The 20,660-nt window shown below is 37.3% G+C and overlaps 1 protein-coding gene and 1 non-coding gene across 2 annotated transcripts in view; one reads left to right on the top strand and one right to left on the bottom strand.

The window, feature by feature from the left end:
• Positions 1-407: 407 nt before the first annotated feature.
• TBX18 (T-box transcription factor 18) overlaps positions 408-20,660 on the top strand; it is a 31,419-nt gene continuing 11,166 nt past the window's right edge. The window contains exons 1-6 of the mRNA XM_032275346.1: positions 408-699; positions 1,845-2,049; positions 4,215-4,316; positions 7,360-7,531; positions 16,400-16,567; positions 20,119-20,183. Of these exons, the coding sequence (XP_032131237.1) occupies positions 408-699; positions 1,845-2,049; positions 4,215-4,316; positions 7,360-7,531; positions 16,400-16,567; positions 20,119-20,183 (1,004 nt within the window). The remainder of the gene's footprint in view (positions 700-1,844; positions 2,050-4,214; positions 4,317-7,359; positions 7,532-16,399; positions 16,568-20,118; positions 20,184-20,660) is intronic.
• Positions 17,774-17,879, bottom strand: LOC116549789. The gene has a single exon (XR_004268070.1). It is a non-coding gene; the product is annotated as a U6 spliceosomal RNA (small nuclear RNA).

Raw genomic sequence — 20,660 nt, forward strand, 5'->3', positions numbered from 1 at the left:
TCCTGCCTGGAAGTGCTGACAGATCAAGGCAACAAATTTCAATTACAATCCCTAATTTGTGTCCACAGAGTGCTTTTTACCCCTGTTAGTTCTCTCTGGCGCATCAGTTGAGGCAGACCTCGGAGCAGCTGGAGGTGGAAGGGGTGGGAGCAAAGGAGTGCATCAGTGAGAGAGAGCGTGCGGGAGACCCAGGGAAGGAGACTTGGCCGGCTCGTCGCCGGTTCCTCGGATCCCAACACAAGCGAGAAAGAGGAAACGCCAAATCTGTTTTTGCACGCAGTGGGGAAGGGGGCAGATCTCGGGAGGCCCCGAGAGCCTTTTAGTTTTTGGTGGGGGAAGAGCGAGAGCGCGCGTGTGCCCGAGTGAGTGTATATGAGACAGGGGCGGGCGGGCGCGGGGCGGGGGGGATGGCCGAGAAGCGAAGGGGCTCGCCGTGCAGCATGCTAAGCCTCAAGGCGCACGCCTTCTCCGTGGAGGCGCTAATAGGCGCCGAGAAGCAGCAACAGCTTCAGAAGAAACGGCGAAAACTGGGCGCCGAAGAGGCGGCGGGGGCCGTGGAAGACGGAGACTGCAGCCGCGGCGGCGGCGCGGCCGAAAAGGGCTCTTCTAAGGGAGTCGAAGGCGCTGCGCTCCCTCCGCCGACTGGGGCGGCGTCCGGGCCCGCCCGCAGTGGCGCAGACCTGGAGCGCGGAGCCGCGGGTGAGTTGGCCCTTTCCTGCCTAACTTCTCCCCGGCGCGAACCTGACCTTCTGCGAGTCTGCGGCTGTGTCGGCGCGCCGCGTCCCTACGTGGCCAAGGCCACTCAGCCACGAGCGCGTTGGCCGTGTCAGGAGGAAAGCTCGCCGGGCAAGCTGGTCACCCTCCAGACGGTTAAGATGCCGTTTCCAGCCTCGCTTCGCGGACGGCCGCCGCCCACTCGGCGACCCGCGCCTTCGGCCACGGCTGTTTGCGGCGCCTGGCGGTGCAGCTCTGTGCTTCAGCATCTGCCTCCCTTGGGGTTCCAGCCAATGGGTGCTCTTTTTTTCTTTCCTAACTTTTAAAAGCACAAGGCGGGGAGGAGGGGAGCGACGGCATACCCCACCCCGAAACCGGAACGAATGCCCTAAACCGTTTGTGCAAACCAGGAAGAGGGCGGCGTATTTGCAAACGTGGTTTCCCGAAGGGTAGTTGAGCGGTTCCCTTCCCTTCTCCTCTATTTCTCTGCCACGGGCGACGGCGACCGCGGGCTTGCTTTTCACACTCCTCTCTGCTGGGCTGGAAGCGCAGGGCGGCCGGGAGTTTGGCGGAAGCGGGGTCTGAAGAGCCTTCTAGAAGATGCCTCCGGCCTGGCCCAAAATACGGCGCCGTAGACGCCTCTGGCTTTAGGAGGCCCAGGCTCTTGGTACCAGAGTCCGCACGCTTTTGCTGCGTGTGCTTCGAGGCGCCGGTGGCGTCGGGGTTTGCACTGGGGACTCTGGACTCGGGAGCTCCTCTCAGACCCCGTCGGGCACGCGTCCCAGACCCCGGCGGCGGCGTGAAACCTTCTCTTTTGGGGCCTTGGCCCTGCGGAGGCCCAGCTGGTGGGGTGGAGGCCCAGCTGGTGGAGTGGAGGAGGTCTGCGCGCCTTTCCTGGGCTCGGGACTTGGGGACCAAGTAGGTCATACTGCAGCTCCGAATGCGCACCTTCAACAGGCAGAGAGTGGGTGTCTATCGATTTGGCCTGTTCTTTAGGAGAACTTGATGGCACCAAAGTTTCCCCTTTTCTCCCGGTCCTTTTCCTTTTCTCAGCTACCCGGCAGGCCTGTCTCCTCGGCTGGCTTCCCCTCTGTTTCCCTAATAGGTTCTCTCTCTCTTTTGCTGTCCAGGCGGCTGTGAGGACAGCTTCCAGCAGGGAGCTTCGCCGCTGGCGTCACCGGGAGGCTCCCCTAAGGGATCCCCAGCACCCGCCCTGGCCCGGCCCGGGAGCCCTCTGCCCTCGCCGCAGACCCCGCGGGTGGATCTGCAGGGAGCCGAGCTCTGGAAACGCTTTCATGAGATAGGCACTGAGATGATCATCACCAAGGCGGGCAGGTAAAGGGCAAGCTGGCGTGGACGCCCCTCCCAATCCCAGGCCCTGTCTTCACCCACCTCTCGCTCAGTTAGGTAGAAGGGCCTGCAGTGTAGCGTGAGTTCTGGTTAGCGTTTTCGGACACACGGGAGAAGGTCCCAGACTGTGGTTCACTTCAGAGGATGACTTTGGCCGCTCACTACCACGAGTGCAGTCGGTGCACAGCCCAACTGCCCTCTGGTTGAATGCCAGGGAGGAAATTACTGTCACCCTTAATGCCACAGCTGTCGCAGTTGATGTTCTGCGTGCAGGGTGGTTATAAATTTGAGGTCATGTTTACTCTCGTTCAGGGATTTATTTAGACTCTAGTTGTCAGTTCTGGAACTAGGAAACACATTCTTTTTTTTTCCTTTTTTATTTTTTAAGCAACAGTTTAGTAAACTGTGATTTGTTTTTTTCAGATTTGATATTCCTAAGCAGGTTGATTCTTTATCAGAAGATTTCCTGGCAATATGAGAACATGATCTGTCCTGCCATTTCATATTAAACTGAGAGGAAAAGTCACTGGACTCACCCACAATACATGTTAATCATTTATAGGTGCAAGAATAATTACCCTGATTTTTAAAAACCATCCTGTTTGTAGATTTAGAGTACCTAGTTATTTTTTGTTCAAAGTGGAATCCAACACAGCCTGAATTTGCTGAGGAATACTTGAAATTTTTTTATAAGAAGCTTCATTGTTTTTAAAACTGTGTGAAATTTGCGCACCCATTGGTTAGTGAAATAAATGGATTTGTTGGGTAGATCATATTAATTTGAGGTAGGCACAGGAATATTTGCATTTTAAAGTTTTCAGTTCATTTAGTGCAGTGAAATCTATGAATATGCTTTCTTAACAGTAACTTTTAAAACACACACAACTCTTTCAGGGAGTACACATGGCAAAAACCTGGATAGCATAAAAAGTATCAAAACTTATTAGAAATTACAAAAAAACATATTTATTGAATCCATATGCTACCTTCTACATTTTCACAGAGCTTTTATTAATGATCCAAATTCAGTCTTCACCAACACAAAGCATTAGTTGTCTTATAAAGAATGTAGTTAAAGACCTTTACTCTTTATCTTACAGGTGCACTGAAATAATGCTAAAACAGCCAGCATAATCCGTTCTCATACCTAGTTAAGAGTATTAGACTATTTTTTTCTGGAAGTAGTCTTTCTTGGTATTATTGTTAGAGAAAAAATTTTGGTAAATAACAGTACTAAAATTTCTGTTATAAGGTTAAATTAACAAAAATTAGATTTCCTGGAAGGGACTTAGATGTAAGTCATTAGATGGTTTTTTAAAATTCAAACTGCTATATTTGTTTTTTATATACAATAATTTACTATTGTATTCTTTGCTGCTGTGCCTTTTTAAAAGGATGGGTGCATCTGCTAGCATCTCCTTGGATATACATCTTTGGGAAGCCAGGATGAATGCAAATTTTCATCTGTTTTAATTAGCAAAGTTTTGAGTAAGTGTGGTTAAGTAAGAAAACATTTTCATAGTATGGCGGGGGAAGAAATGATTTGGTAAATATACATCGTGTTTAGTTTCTGCTTTCAATAAAGAAGTTTTACTATACCTTTCAAATTTAGAGCAACTTTTGCACTTCACCTTTACCATGCTGCAGACAGGAAGTCCTGTCTCAATAAAGAACATATTGTTTGGTTATAGCATGGCACATTGGCTCCTTGTGGTTTTTTATAACCCTTTAAAAATTTCACATTATAATGTGTTTTATCACTTTAAGAGATCCAAATTTTGTATTTCTACCATTTGTTACATCTTATTATTTATATTACTAGAGTAAATATGCTTATCTATTTTGTTTAAAGAATAAGGTACTTTCTTTTGTGCCATTACTCCCTCAGTGTAAAATTATTTTACTTTTAGCTGTACTGACATTTCAGTAAACACAGAACACATGTACACAGGGCATAACAAATTACATTTAAAAATTTCAGTTTGGAATTGTCCTGTGTCCTGACTCTTTGAATTACATTTGCAAAGTTAAATCTATATATTTGTTCATATTAAAAATGGAGATTCAAGAGGTTTCTTTGCTTATTCATTTTCCATCCTTAATCACAAACAAAAACCCCAAACCCTCTTTCTCTTCTCCTTTTTAAATAGGCGTATGTTTCCAGCAATGAGAGTGAAAATCTCTGGATTAGATCCTCACCAGCAATATTACATTGCCATGGATATTGTGCCAGTGGACAACAAAAGATACAGGTACAGTGATTAGATACTGAACGATAAGAAAACACTAGGATTTTGCAGGCTAGTGCCTGTTTGATCTGTGAGGACTGTGATCTTTGTTTCCAGAAGCCTATAGAATTTCCAGATCCATACTCCAACGCCCATGAGTTCCAGCGGCCCAGATGGTGTGCCTTCTCTTGCAGCAAATGTGGAAACTTAATTTTTGTTTTGTTTTGTTTTGAGTAGATGCAGAAATGTTTTCAGACATTGAGAACTTTTAAAAGGGGATAGTTTGGTGTTGCTAAAGTAAATGTGTCTTTTATATTGACTTATATTTCAATTCAAATTTCGAGAGGAAATGTTATATAATGTTTATAGATATAAATTATATTAAATAAAATGTTATAATTTCTTTCTGATCTTTTTGTCATATAAATTCCCTTTATCTTGTTACATACGAAACCATCAATATTCGTAGGCTTTTTTTTTTAATTTCAGAAAATTATTTAAGGTTTGCTACAAGTGAGAAAAATAAAAATCTTATAATTTATGTGATACTAAGACATCATTAAACTGGTAACAAATTTTTACCTTTTTTTTTTTTTTTTGGTTAGTGTAATAATTTTTAAAAACCTTTATAATATTTGGATTTTGAAAGAGAACATATTTATGTAAAGATCAAGTAAATTTTGAAAATATACACATTCTTCAGTTTCAAGCTAATCTTTACTCTTTTATTCTGCAAGAAAACAAATCAGCAATTTTCAGTGACAACGCTTTATATTTTTCTGAAGAGTTAAAAACATTAACATTTAAATAAGGATGTTTTGTGTGTTTGGAAGAAAAGAAGATACTGTTTTAAATTTTGCTTGTCTTCATTTCTTTCTCTGTTTTTTTTTCTGTTGCTGTTGTTTGGAACACAGCTTTCAGTAGGTTTTTAAATGAAATCAGATTTGGTTTGTGTCACTTAGCAATTTAGGGAGTAGCTTTTTTGAAACAGGCTTCTGGTATAAAAAGTACACAGATTTTAATTAGTACCTGCACATATGGAATACTACAAAAAGAGCTAATAAAAACACGGTCTTATTATTTGTTTTGTATATAAATTATATTATTTTAATTAAATAAGTCATTAGGGAGTTTTGATAAAATGATCTACCACACAACAGAAGCTAGAAGATATTAAAATTCATCCTTTAAATATACTTGATTTAAAACTCGTATTCTAAATGGGGTTTTGTGCTGAGGGAGATAACATAATTCTTAATAAGCTTAATAATTATTTCTTTCTCTTCTAAATTTGTCTCCTATTTATTTTCCCAGTGTCTTCCCTTCATTTCGGTTGGTTTTACTTAATTGATTCAAATTTACTCTGATAGAAATTAAGGAATTTTCAGAAATTAGTATTAAGATGTCAGCTTTTAAAACATCAAATAGTAAAACATAAATTTGTTTTCACTTTTCTTGATTCCCAAGAAGAAATTTATTTGTATTTAGAATGCTTTACAAAGAATGTGTAACTTGTAGCATTTATTCTGTCAGTTGGTGTGTTTTGACTATTCAAAATGCATACTTTTTCAAGGTTTTGATAGAGCATATTATTCTATTTGAGTTGGTAGTAAATCAAATCATTTCCACAGTACAATTTTTCTTGAATTTCTAAGATTTTCATTTCATTTTCCAATGTTTTCAGCAATATTAGGGAAAAAAATTTTCAGCTAATTCTCTGATGTTAGAGTGGTATTTGGACAAGTTATTGTCACTTATTAGAATGTAAAATTAATATTCACAAAAGCCCACAATTAGGAACTTATTGAAATTAAATCATATCAATTAAAGGAAGGTTTCTAAAAGAGTATTCCAAATTTTATGATTGTATATTTTTTCCTAAGAAAAGGAATGAAAGACTAGAAGGCATATTGAGCCCAAAATGAAATATTTGACAAAGAGTTGAAACAAAGGGCCTCATTAGAGGTGTTCTGAAAATATTTTATGCTCTTATAAAAAGAAATATGTATATAATACAGGTAGAATTTTCTAAGACTATTTGCAAATTATGACTTTAAATTGTATGCTATATTTTAACACACAAATGGTAGGAAAATATCTAAGTATATAATTTTATAATATTTTCTTCATTGTTATACTAGTTTCTAGTTTTTAATTAGCTTATTTTAAATTATTAATAAATCGTAATCTTAATATAGTTAAATATTAATATTTTTGTTTTGAAGCATTATTTAAGTGTATTCTTACTGAGTCAATATATTTGACTTTTAAAGGAAATAGAATAGGATGTTTTGTTTCCTAATTTAAAAAGTAATATTACACATACCATTATTTTCAAAGTTTGACTTATTTTTTGATTAGTAACATTTGAAAATGATTTGAAAGGAGTTTTTATAGGGATGAAAGAAATATAGGAGATGAATAAAGGCCTACATTTTATGATAATGCAAAATTTTGCAATTAAACTGAATATCCTCAAAATACGGTGTCATAGTATTAAAAAAATAGTTCCAAATGATAACAGATGAAACATTTTTTCCTATTAAAATAAAAGTTCCTAGAAATTCTGACAATTTTCTCTTGCCTTTCTACTGTCTGTTCCATAAGCCTGTACATAGTCTAACGTGGGAAGTAATCTTGAAGGAAGCGGAGCACTTTAAGATATAGTTCTCAAGTGTTTTTGAGAGTTACTTAAAGATGAGCTTGAAAAGCTATTTGTTTTTTCATGCTGACGGAATATTTAGAAGAAAAATGGAAAATATCAGAATAGAGATGGCTGAATAAATGTCATTCATAAGAATGAAAATACTTGCATTTATGGTGGTGGTGGTGTGCATATTTTTCACTAAGCTCTTAACACACCACTTAGTCTGAATTGTCAGTAGGCCACTGCTGCCTTAAAAAGGTTTTGAAAACAAGTATTTGAAATCTTATTTTGAGTGTAGAAAGGAAATCGATCTGTTTACACCTGAAACAAAATAGGAACACATTTTGTCTGATTCTACTGAGATGGAAGTTCCAAGATACAAATAGACAGTATACTGAACACCTGGTCATTGCCTTCTAGGTATGTTTACCACAGCTCTAAATGGATGGTGGCAGGTAATGCTGACTCCCCTGTGCCACCCCGGGTGTACATTCATCCAGACTCGCCTGCCTCGGGGGAGACTTGGATGAGACAAGTGATCAGCTTCGACAAGCTGAAGCTCACCAACAATGAACTGGATGACCAAGGCCATGTGAGTAGATGGCCTCTCTAATGCATCTGTAGATGGCACAGCCAAATCTACACTGTGCCTGACTGAAGGAAATGGACGCTTCTAAGATCATAATATTCATTGCCTGATTGATCAGTATTGTACATAATCTTCTCAAAATCGTGTTTATGTTTGCACAGAATGTGCCTGTTGCCAGAGTTACCCTATGAGGCATTTAATAGGTTAAAACTAAATACTGCATTTGTATTGGAATGAAAGTACTGGAAGCAGAGATGTTCTTAGGTAAAACATTTGGGTGAAATCCCATGAGGTGCTAATTATTATACTGTTAATATAAACACTTTGGAGTTGGGTTAATAAGGTTAATTATTTATTGTGTCCTGCCAGCATCCAGCTCTTTTTCAGCTGAGGCTCATTGCTTCTCAGTAATTCCCCAGGCTTATGCTGTTTGTGTGTTCCATCTGCAAGGCCCTAGTTGTTTTGTAATGACATCTAATGTGTGAAAATGTTACAACAGTCATTCCTTTTATTCTTAAAACTGCTGAAACATGATACATAAATCAGAGTTCGGCCATTTCAATAATGCAGTCATTTTTAACACCTTATTAATTTTTATGCAGTTTTGTTCCCAGGCAAGATTTCTACATTATTTTAATAAATAAGTAACTGGATACATGCTGATTTCTGTTTAAAGCTTGCATTTTTAAAATTAGGTTTCTGTTGTTGAAGAGAGTTTTGATTGAGAAAGGATTAAAATGCCTTTTGAAGAATGTATCATGCATAAAAGAAATACCAACTTGTTTATTTCTTGAAGGCGTGATATAAAGATAGCATATTTATGAGAATATCTTTTAAAACAAAATGCCATAAACTAGTAATATTGTGATAACAAGACACGGTTTGGAAGTTGCTAAACAATATCTTAAGAAATTGACCTGAATGAAAACATTCCAGTACAAATTTCACTGTGATACAAATGCAGTAGGTGGATTTTTAAGATACAACTAGTAAAATCTCACACTGCCAGTGTTTTTGTTTCTTGATTATTGCCTTTTATGACTTAAAACAGAAATAAAAAATAGCATAGTAGATTTATTTTCTGCATCCAGCTTCATGTCCTATATTATTTATTTATTTGTTTATTTATGTATTGAGATGGAGTCTCCGTCTGTCACCAGGCTGGAATGCAGTGGCATGATCTCGGCTCACTGCAGTCTCCGTCTTCCAGGTTCAAGTGATTCCCCTGCCTCAGCCTCCTGAGTAGCTGGGACTATAGGTGCACACCACCACACATGGCTAATTTTTTTGTATTTTTAGTAGAGACTGGGTTTTGTCATGTTGGCCAGGATGATCTCGATCTCCTGACCTCGTGATCCTCCCACCTAGGCCTCCCAGAGTTTACAGGCATGAGCCACCACCACACCCGGCCCATGTCCTGTATTTTAGTGCATTACTTCCTTACTTTTCTTATTTTTATTCCTTATTTTTACAATTTAACACAGTCAAGTTGTAACAATTATTTTTCACAGGAATTCAGGAAAAGAACACTGATTTCTTCTGTGTCATTAAGCAGCTGACTGTGAAATATGCTCAGCACATTCATTAAAACACTTTGTTTTTGGAATATAAAATTTTAGACTTAATGTTCTTAGTGTTACTTATTATCAAAACCTTAAGTACAATACATTTTTTTGTGAGTTCTACAGTTTAAAGAATATATGCTCTAAAGAGATAAGTGGGGTTAAAAACTGTATACCCTCATGTACAAGTTATAAACTTCTTAATAATTTAAATCAATGTAATCATTTTACAGTTCTAATTTTTTCCATGCAGATTACTGGCTTTCTATCTAATATCTAACAGATATTAAATATAGATCTAGTAAATTTTCGACCTGTATGATATTAACTTTGTGATTTCAATAGACTTTATATAAAACAACATTCTTCTGAAAATAGGATGTGTGTGTCTGTGTGTGTGTGTGTGTGTGTGTGTGTGTGTGTGTGTGTGTGGAGAGAGAGAGAAAAAGAGAAAGACAGATAGAGACGGAGATAACTTATTTTAAGAAACTTAACCCAGGAAATTCCGGGACCTGACAAGTCCAAAATTTGCACAGCCGGCTAGAGACCTAGGGAAGAAGTGATGTTGCAGCTTGAGTCTGAAGGTAGTTTTCTGACAGAATTCCCCCTTCCTTCAGGCGTCTCAGTCTGTTTTCTCTTACTGTCTTCAACTGATTGGATGAAGCCTACCCACATTGTGAAGAGTAGTCCACTTTTCCCAAAGTTTGCTGATTTAAATGTTGACCTCATCTAAAAAATACATTGGCAGCAACATCTAGACTGGTGTTTGACAAAATATCTGGGTACTGTGGCATAGCCAATTTGCCACATAAGATTAAGTGTCACACAGCATTTGTTTAAAACACAAAATACTATAATACATTGCAAATTGAAATTCAGTTACTTAAACCTAAATAATACTTTACTATTAAGGAAATAAATAACATAGCAGAAAATAATCAAAATATAAAGAAGTATGTTGTCTAACTGCTGAAATTTTTGCTTTAAGATTGTGGCAGAATGTTCTAGTTGAATAAATAGAGGTACTTTGACATGTGGGAAGCAGGGAGAGAGATACATCTGTGCAGTTTGGAAGCAAGTAAATTGCCTTTGGGAATGATAAAAATGTACTTACATATTAATTGATATGAGAGGGAAATGTAGGAGGGAAAGTGCTCTTTCCATTATTCACTTAGAAAACATAATTCTGAAGATGTTACCCAATGTGGTAAAAGATACAAAGCTGGTTGGGCGTGGCGGCTTGGGCTGGGCATGGTTGCTTGTGCTAAGCATGGTGGCTTACGCCTGTAATCTCAGCACTTTGGGAGGCCGAGTCAGGTGGACCACCTGAGGTCAGGAGTTTGAGACCATCTTGGCCAACATGATGAAGCCTCGTCTTTACCAAAAATACAAAAACTAGCCAGGCATGATGGTGCTTGCCTGTAGTTCCAGCTGCTCGGGAGGCTGAGGTAGGAGAATCACTTGAACCCAGGAGGCAGAGGTTGTAGTGAGCTGAGATGGTGCCATTGCACTCCAGCCTGGGTGTCAGAGTGAGACTCTGTCTCAAAAAATAAAAAAATAAGATACCAAAGTCATGATCTGTGTTTTCTGAGAGTTTCTAGCCTAGGTGGGGAGAGAAGAAGCCATGCACACAGATTATCATCCTGCCAGCTTAGAGAAGTACAAATGCCAGTGTCAACTGTCTTCCAGTCAGGAAAGATTGGAAAGGCTTTTTAAAAAAGAATCTGTTTATTTACTCAGCTTAGTAACCCTAAATGAGGCTAGATTAGACATTAGGAATTTGTTTCTAATTCTGTTATTGATTGTGATTCAGGGTATAAGAAGACAATGGTATTGTTATGGTAGGACTATCTAATTCAATAGGCCTTTTGCAGATGCGGAGACCTCTTGGGAACTTACCCTCTACCCTTAGATAGTTGAGGTTTATCCCTTCTGCCCCTGCTAACCCCCAGGCCTTAATTCCAAAAGAAGTAGCATTGATCTCTAATCTAATTAGTAAAGCTTTAGTCTCAAATGAGAGGTGATTTTCTAGCTTGCTTTCTAACTTGCTTTTTTTCCTCTTCTCAGTTTCTAGTTTTACTTTGCCAAAAACTGTGCAAGTGTGCAGCATAGTGTCTTAAGAACTCCATGGAGACCTGGGACTTTTATTAATTTAACACAGAATAACTGCAGGAATCAAATCCTCAGAGTGCTTTGACTGGACGTAGGTACACTTGAGACATGAGATGATGTGACATTGAGGTTTTCCACAAAGTGACTTTTCATTTGTTCAAATATAAGGAATTATTTGGAGAGGAAGAGTGGTGAAATTCCAGAGTGGAAGTGTTCCACCACTCCACAGTTAATCTTTGAATGTTTTGAAGAACTTAATCTCTTCTTGATCCTTGGTGAATCCATAGGGAACTTTATGCTGGCTTTTATACAAACCAAGACTGGTCCTTGAGCCACCCATGTGCAGAGGGGTTAACACGCTTGTGTAGTGTAATTCCTCTCATCATATACATGTTTCCCAATTCCTCTGGAATTTTCCAACTGAAGGAAAACATTTAGATAATCATTCTCATTAAAAATTAGAAGACATTTAACAGGTAGTGTGTACCTTAAGCCTCAGAAGGATTTATAACACGGCGCTGTGGTGCTTTGGAAGGAAGCATGGTCAGGCAGCCACAGTGGGGCCTGTGGGAGGACCTGTACTTCCAGCTGCTGAGGACTCTGTGATACTGATGCCTTGACCCTTTCTCGTTTCTCCATAAGAAGCAGGTGTGGAAGCAATATGTTATAGTGGAGGTTGCAGAGGTTTCCCTGGTGGAAGGACCTTACAGTTGCTTAGAAGTATGACACATTTGTGTTTGTGGGCAAGCCACTTTCACTCTGAGCATGATTTTCTCATGGATTATATTGGAATCAGAGAACTTAGAGTGAACCAAATGAGCTGATGAACTCAAAAGTACATATTTATAAATAGTCCATCATGTACAACATCATACATTAAACAAAAAGAAGGCTACCTTGCTGTCGAGTTTGTGGTTAATTGTTATAGCCTAGACTCCCACCATTTAAAGTGAGTCAGTATGTGGTGTTACCAAAAAATGCAGGGAGCCAGGTTTTTGTTATCTGTTTCTCGTTGGACCCTTGATTGACTAATTTCATCACGAGAATTTAGGTCATCTGGAAAATTTCCAGTCAGCAGGGAATGCTTTCTTATTGAGCTATCCTGTAAGACTAGAGGCAGTTTGCCTGCCTGTCAGATCTTAAGCTCTTTCCACTCATCAGATCAGAAATAAACAATGCTGTGCTTTTTGTTTTTGACTCACAATGTATTAGCCTGTACCTGCAAAACAGTCTGTATTTATGGACTTGGTGTGACTATGCTGCTAGCTAAACCTCAAAAAATAATCCTTGTAAACAAATCAGAGAACATTGAACATTGTACATCACATAGAATTATTTGTGTTTTGGAGATGGACATCATATTGTGTCTTCTTGTTTATAAGGCCAGTGGTTCTCCTGGTTCTATTTGCTCTATTAAATAAGCAAAATTTTATTGAGGATTCATGATTATAAGTTTGACAGTTAATAATCAAATTTTTCACCCCTTCTGCCCCTGCCCACATCAGAGCCCCCAATTCCAAAGGAAGTTAACACTGACCTGTAATTAGTAAAGCTATAGACTCAAATGAGAGATGATTTTCTAGCTTGCTTTCTAAATTGCTTTTTTTCTCTTCTCGGTTCCTAGTTTTACTCTGCCAAATCTCTGCAAGTGTGCAGCATAGTGACTTGAGAACTCCGTGGAGACCTGGGACTTTTATTCATTTAACACAAAATGATTGCAGTAATCAAATCCTTGCAGTGATTTGACTGAACCTAGGACCATACGAGATGTTAAAAAGCACATAATGCTGTCTTACAAAGAAGAACTGAAGCTTCTCAGTCCCCCCCAAAATCCAGGGATACATGAAATTCTTGTAGATAATACTGAATATATATTATTTTCCTTGAGCAATCTTCAGATTACTATCGATAATTACTCCTTAACATGCAAACAAAGACATACATCAGCCATTTCTGTATCCTCTCCAATATACCCCATTTGAAGTCTTTTTTGAAGGGTAAGGATATTAAAAAAGTAACTTTAAAATAATATATGACTATATGGAGAAATCTGCTTGAGAAAACAATCTTCATAAAACAAGAACCCGCTTTTCATTGACTAGTAAAAAGAAACACAAATGAAATTTTGTTTCTTTCGTAACAACTCAATCCAATCTTCTGAAATTGGCTATGCATTTATTTTTGTTTGTTTAATGTAAAGTAGGCATTCTCCAGTTTTTCTTCTGCGAGAAATTTGTTTCTAAAAGATATACTAGTCTCCCTGGGAGTTTAAATTTCATTGTTTCGTTCCTTGTTGTTTGCTTACCAGTGGCATTTTGTTTCTTAACTTGGAGAAGAGGAAGAACTCTCCTTTAAACTCCTCTACTCCCCAAGATATCAAGTGAATATTACTTTCTAATGAGAGAAATTAATTAAGAAATAGGGAGGGGGAAAAGCAGAGTTAATGTTAACAGTTGCTATGATATGATTGGTCATATGCTGTTTTGTATTTTTATATAAAAAGAGCATGTTAAAGAGTATGTTAACTGCTGAGACACCAGATGGGGCTTAGTTAACTGCTTCTATAGGTTGAGACCCTTTTTTTATGTTTCTTTTGTTGGGCCTTGCCCTGTGATGATGCCTGCCCACAAAATATGAATTCATACTGAATCCACATGAATATGGTGGTGGGAGGATGAGCCATGAGCCATGGGCCATGGGACCCAGCTTCTAGGTTCAGCCTTGAGGATTCAGAATTCTCTTGCTTATGTAGACGTTAGCTTCCCATCTATAAGTTGGAGTATTAATGTCAGTTTTTTCAGACTTAACTATGTCTAACGTAATGTCACACAGAACTCTGCTTATCAAGCAGGGAAGGGAAGCACCTCTAATTGGAGGGCAGCAAACAGACCTTAGAATCCATCTCGCCTACTCCTTTTTCCTAATATAGTTCTGAAATAGAGTAACTGCTGGGTCCAAATGTCCACAAGATACATTTCAACCCTGCGGAGATACTGTGCTTCCAAGAATATAAACTTAGATTTAGATTATACCTTTTTAAATGAGGATTAGTGAACATATTACTCACATAATAGACAAAAGTAATGGGAATAAAAATATTCTATATTCACTAAAAATCTGTTTAGAGGGTGCTGATACTTAGTATCATTAGAATTAAATGTTGCTTCTGTGTTTTTCAAACCTTCTACCTAACAGCAAGATATGCATTTTATTTTCTACTTATTAAAAAAATTTCTGGTTGCAACCCTTTATGTTGATTTGGTGAGTCACTAATGGGTCATTACAATTCTACCCTTTACATAGAACAAAGAGAAATTTCCAGAATTTCTGGAAAGAGAATTTTCCTGAGGTTGAAGATTTGCATGCGTCCCCAGGTGATGATGAGGGCTGGTTTCCCCTCTTGTCCTTTCTTCATACTCATGCTTTCTCTCCTAGTGTATCTGGTTGGCATGATCATTAGATGTGCTATCCAGGCATTTCTTCCACTGATAGAAGGAAAACTGTAGGGTGAAAAAGAATCTTGGCCACAGTGCTGTTTGTTGCTGGAAGGTAAAGAATCTTGTGGCAGCAAACACACTTTCCAGATATAGGACAGTCTGTGTTTGGACTGAGCAAATATTCTGAATGTGTCTTTTTAAACTGCCCACATCCTAAACACAAGACAGGCCATCCACTGCATTTTTCTAAGACTTTTCTCTAAGCATTTGTTTTCCAAATTCATGATGTCCCAGAAACTGAATTCAAACCTTACAGCCCAGGAAAAATGCAGGTTTCTTATGGAAACTCCTAAATGAATACCTGAATATGGAATCCCAGCAGCCAGCATAAAATCCCACTGGTTGAAGCTATTTCTTCACCCTACCCCATCAGCCTTTAAAGCATAGAACATATAAAGAAGAAAAAGTTCACTCACAATTCCACCATCTAGAGCCAATCACTGTTGGTATCTTTGTATGGGTCCTTTTTACTTTATGTAGTTGTGACAAGTTTATAAACAATTTAGGTCATTTTTAAAATTTAAGATTTTAAAAGTATCATTTAATTATATGGTAAAAAAAGTGCTGTATTTCTTTGTGTGGGTTTCATTCACCTGAGTTACTTATGTTGGATATGTAAGTGGTTTATAGGCTTCTACTGTTAAAAATAATGCGATGCCCATCTTTGTACATGAAAAGCTTTTCTGAATTTGTAATATTTTCTTAGGATAAATTCTCAGATGTGGACTCCTTGGGTAGAAGGTAGTTGAACCATATTATCAGATTTCCCCAACAGCATCTGAGAGGGCCAGCTTGTCTGTTCTCTGAAGTCGGAGTGATGAAAGCCTCATTGTGATGGAGGCACAGACATTGGGCACTCCCAACCAGAGACTTTGTGAGCCATGCAAAAAAACAGATGCTAGAGAGTCCTTAAAATTCCCTTTGCCCTTGAATAGACATATGTAGTCACGAATTGGGAAAAAATTTCCTCTGAAAAAAATCTTGTCTGCAAATGCTTATTTTTTAGGGTATGGGTGTGGTGCAATTTAAATAATGATTTCAGTCTCATTTGTAGTTTTATTGGTTTGGACTCTGTGTTCTGTTGGGCTCATTATAAATAAAATGTGTATTAATTTATTCCTGTGGCTTTAGCAATAGAAAATTTGTTGTTAAGTTCACATGGTTGCACACACAGTTTCACTAAAATAGTGCTTTTTATTTATTTTTTTTTTTTGAGACGGAGTTTCGCTCTTGTTACCCAGGCTGGAGTGCAATGGTGCCATCTTCGCTCACCGCAACCTCCACCTCCTGGGTTGAAGCAATTCTCCTGTCCCCTGCCTCAGCCTCCCGAGTAGCTGGGACTACAGGCACGCGCCACCATGCCCAGCTAATTTTTGTATTTTTAGTAGAGACAGGGTTTCACCATGTTGACCAGGATGGTCTTGATCCACCTTGTGATCCACCCGCCTCGGCCTCCCAAAGTGCTGGGATTACAGGCATGAGCCACCGCACCTGGCCTTTATTTTGTATTCTTATGTACATTTTACAAATAACTTCTTAGCCTTTCCTCTCCAGTTCTGATGTACCTTATTAAATTGATACCTCTGCATCCTTGAAAATAATTACCAATCAGAATTGATTGTACACATTAAATATTTAGTCATGGTGTTGAGATTGGGCAGAGGCTCCTGATAAATTTGCCTTTTCTTTATTTGATATAGATTATTCTTCATTCTATGCACAAATACCAACCGCGAGTGCACGTCATCCGTAAAGACTGTGGAGATGATCTTTCTCCCATCAAGCCTGTTCCATCCGGGGAGGGAGTAAAGGCATTCTCCTTTCCAGAAACTGTCTTCACAACTGTCACTGCCTATCAGAATCAGCAGGTATTGTTCTCAGAATTGGTATCTTTGCAGACTTTGATTTCAGGGGAAGTGAGGAAGTTAGCTGTCATTCTCATTCTTAATGTTATGAATAAAGCATTTGCCATATATGACATTCAATGTGTGTATATATATATATATATGAACAACAGTTTCTTATCCATGATTCCCCAAGTAAGGCTACTCTAATGATGATGACAAACCATGTCTTGTGACTGACAGTGTAGGTTTACTTTCTATTTTGAGCTATGAAATTATGATATCGTAATTAAAACTATAGTGTATTTGTATTGCCTAGAAAATAGATATGCAAAATATTAAAAATGAATTGTATAATAGAGCATAAGACTTGATAAGTCACTTTATTTCAAAACCACAGTCTAAAAATATTTCAGAAGAATTCAACCTCTAGAGTCCTTTTGGTACATATACAAAAGGGATGTTTCTTTCAAGACAGGCTTTAATTGTGATAGAGGATGACAAACATGCTTGTAGTCTTGAGAGATCAGCAATGGTAGAATAAGCATTTCATAAAGTTAGACATAATTTGAGAAGTGAAATATTTCTTTTCTATATGGGTAAACATGCATATTTAAGACTATGTCTATATGTGTCAGTTAGGTGGAGAATTGAATCAGAGGCAATATGTAATCCATGGTGGAATTCCAGCCAGTTTCAAGAAATATCCATGTGATGTAAGCCAATGTGGTCTGTGGTATATTTTTTAAATTATTGTTTCAGTGGTCAGCAGAATTGTTTTAGGTCTCCATTTCTCTTTACATTTAGATACATTTTAATTACAAATTTAAAGCTTTTTAATCTCTCTATTGTGGTTTCTGTTGTTATAAAGCTTCTTAGAAAATTTGGATCCTAGCCCATGTGTTCTTTGGGCCGAGAGGCTCAATAACTCTTATCGGTATGGAGTTATTATATACATCAGTCCCACAGCTGAAGCTGTTCTGTCCTCTTACACTTATGTTGCCACTCTTTTATAAACTTTTAGGAAGGAAGAAGAAATGCAAGTTTTAGAAGGTCCAGAGATAATATATTTAATGCTATATTAAAATATATTAATATATATTTAATATATTAAAATATATTTGATGTATATTAATATATTACCAAATATATCAATATTTTAATGCTATGTAAAATATATTTACTATAATATATTTAACAATATATTGAAATATATTTAATGTTATATATATATTTATGGAATGCTTCATGAATTTATGTGTCATCCTTGTGCAGGGACCATGCTGATCTTCTCTGTGTTGTTCCAGTTTAGTATATGTGCTGCCAAAGTGAGCACAATATGTTTAATATAGCATACTTAATGTATTATAATATATATTTATAATTATATATTTAATACATATTTATAATTTTATATTAAATATATTAAAATTATAAATATAAATATATAAATTGTATAATATGCTATACAATAATATATAATATATTAAATATAATTATATTAAATATATTATTATATATTTAATATGTTTAAACATATTAGGGCAGAGAATGATTTTTGGGGAGAAAAAGCAATGCATGAGGAGAAAATAGCAGAGGCACTTAGTATCCTTTTAATAATCTCAATTCATCGTCTCTCTCTTTTTCCATCTCCTCTTTTTGTCTCTCTCTCACACAAGAATTAACTATGCTCTTTGTGTATTTTCTTCCATCCTCTGTGGTACAGTAAATGCAATGCATTCAGCTTTTGGCATATGTTGTGACTAACACTAATTAGTGAACATTGAGGAGTTGATTAAGATGGTGAACAGATTAGAGGGGAAATTGATAATGGTAAAGTACAATCATATTTACTTTTTAGTTTCCTGGCAACTGTTTTTAAGAACTTATGGAACATTGTAAGCAGACTAGTGGTTAATAGCATGAGCTCTGCAGCCTGTGGGTCTGGGTTACTTAAGCTTCAGTTTAAAATAAAACACAAAACTGAGACAATACCTATATATGAGTTGCTCTAGTAATTAAATGAGTAGTATACATAAAACTAAGCACAGCGTACATTTTATGCACTCAATACATATGTTAGTAATACAAATAATGATAGTAATTGTGTTATATTTTTGTTTTGACAAGGCATCATTATATAAATCTGTACTTTTTTAAAAACTATTTTAAATGAACATTTACATTGCTTAATGTTTTTTAAACATTATTTTTATAAACAGAAATTGAGCTGTATTGACCTATAAAGAAGAATTCCTTCAATGACAGAGTGGCAGACATGATGACTTTAATTAGCAAACCCTTTCATTATATCATTTATAATGTAGTTTTATCCACATACTAAGATAACATCATATGGAACACATGTGTCTTAAGTGTTGCGTGGCCGATTGGAGAGTGTGCACAGGCAATGCAGGGGGACTGCAGATGCCTCTTATCCAACAGTTTTTGTCCTTAGCCAAGATGGTGCAATTAGAAGTATGTTCATTAACTTTGTAGAGTTCATTAAGCCCAGGAATTTAGAAGGCAAAACATGATGTGTCTCTTAGAAAATAGGCTGTAAATTCCTGTGAGCAAAGTATAGATCTGATAATAAACAGATGGGATGTTATTTATTAGTGTCAAATTCAGGATGGCACAACTAAAAAAAACCAAAGTATTAATGGAGATGATTAAATCATTTGTAAAAAATTTCCCCCTAACTCTTGGTGTCTTAGTGGGCGAAAAGCTGATTATGAGTCAACAAATTAGAACTTCTGTTAAAACTAAAACATCACATATAGGAACCATTTCACTACCTACATATCTCATAGTATGTTGTATACCTCAATATAATACAATACAGTTTATTTTGAAAGAAAGTTAAAAAATAAAATTAAAGCGTAATTTATTTTTATTCCATGTAGTTTGAGATTTGATGTCATTAGAACCTTCAAGTAGCGGTTACCTCTGGTTGGACATTCACTGTAGTGCTCTGACTAGGTTAGGACTCCACAGATAAAAGAATAAGACTTTCATATAAGAGCCACAAAGAATATTAAAGGAGAGACAAAGAAAAACACAGAGGCAGAAAATTAAAGGGGTGTGTATATTATTACCTAATTTTGAAGAAGAGAAAGCCGTGTAGGAGCTTAACATTTAAATGGCTGTTGAATAGAAGTTGAATAGGAGTTATACCTCATTACCTTTATTGAGAGAGAAACAGGATTAAACCATGTCTCAGAGTTAAAGGGAAAAACTTCAGTTCACAGGGCATTGTCAAATATAGGGCAAGTTACCAACGGATGATTCAGAATCTCCTTTTCCAGGAATATTAAAAACAAAACAAATTTATATCTATTAATGCAGATTGAAAAGGAATGAAGTATCTTTTTTATAGCAGATGAATGTTCTAGATGATTTCTGAAATTTTCTTTTGCTTTACTGCTAGGATATTTAAAAACTTGAGGAATGAAAGAGGGGCATACGATAGAGTCCTGTAACAGTTAATTTTTGAGTTATTGTAGTTCTGCAATCAAGTAAGAACCTTACTTGACATTTATGTAAGATTTGTTTTTTTTTTTCCTACTCTGCAGATTACTCGCCTGAAGATTGATAGGAATCCATTTGCTAAAGGCTTCCGAGACTCTGGGCGCAACAGGTGGGTCTTAGTGAAGACCATTCTGGTTGTGATAAGCATGTTTGGTATTTTATTATGAATTTTCTATTACAAAGTAAATGGCTAAATTTACTAATTTGATAATGAAATCATTTCTGATGAGAACCATTGTGCCTTGAAGGTAACTTATTTTTGTAGTGTAATGGTGCGACCTACCCTAAGGTGAATGTTCATGTGTGATACTGAGCTGAAAATGGAGGCTCTCAGGGTATATACTGCATGCTGTTTCTGAATGGGGCCTTGAAGAAGCCTGCCCTTACAGGCACAGAGGCTTCAGTATCCCAATTAAATATCCTCTGCCTCTACTGTTGGTTTAAAATTTCTTTGGTGATGATGCAGCTATCTATAGTGTCTGTGGAGTATGATAGGTTCTTTCGTTAAGTCATATATCCAGCTGGAATATGAAATTACTCTCCGTTGCCAAGAGAGCTCATGTTTTTTAGTTTTCAAATTTATCTT

Source organism: Sapajus apella, unplaced genomic scaffold (assembly GCF_009761245.1).
Source record: "Sapajus apella isolate SASKATOON/1434 unplaced genomic scaffold, GSC_monkey_1.0 scaffold6, whole genome shotgun sequence".
In the NCBI taxonomy this organism is placed as follows: Eukaryota; Metazoa; Chordata; class Mammalia; order Primates; family Cebidae; genus Sapajus; species Sapajus apella.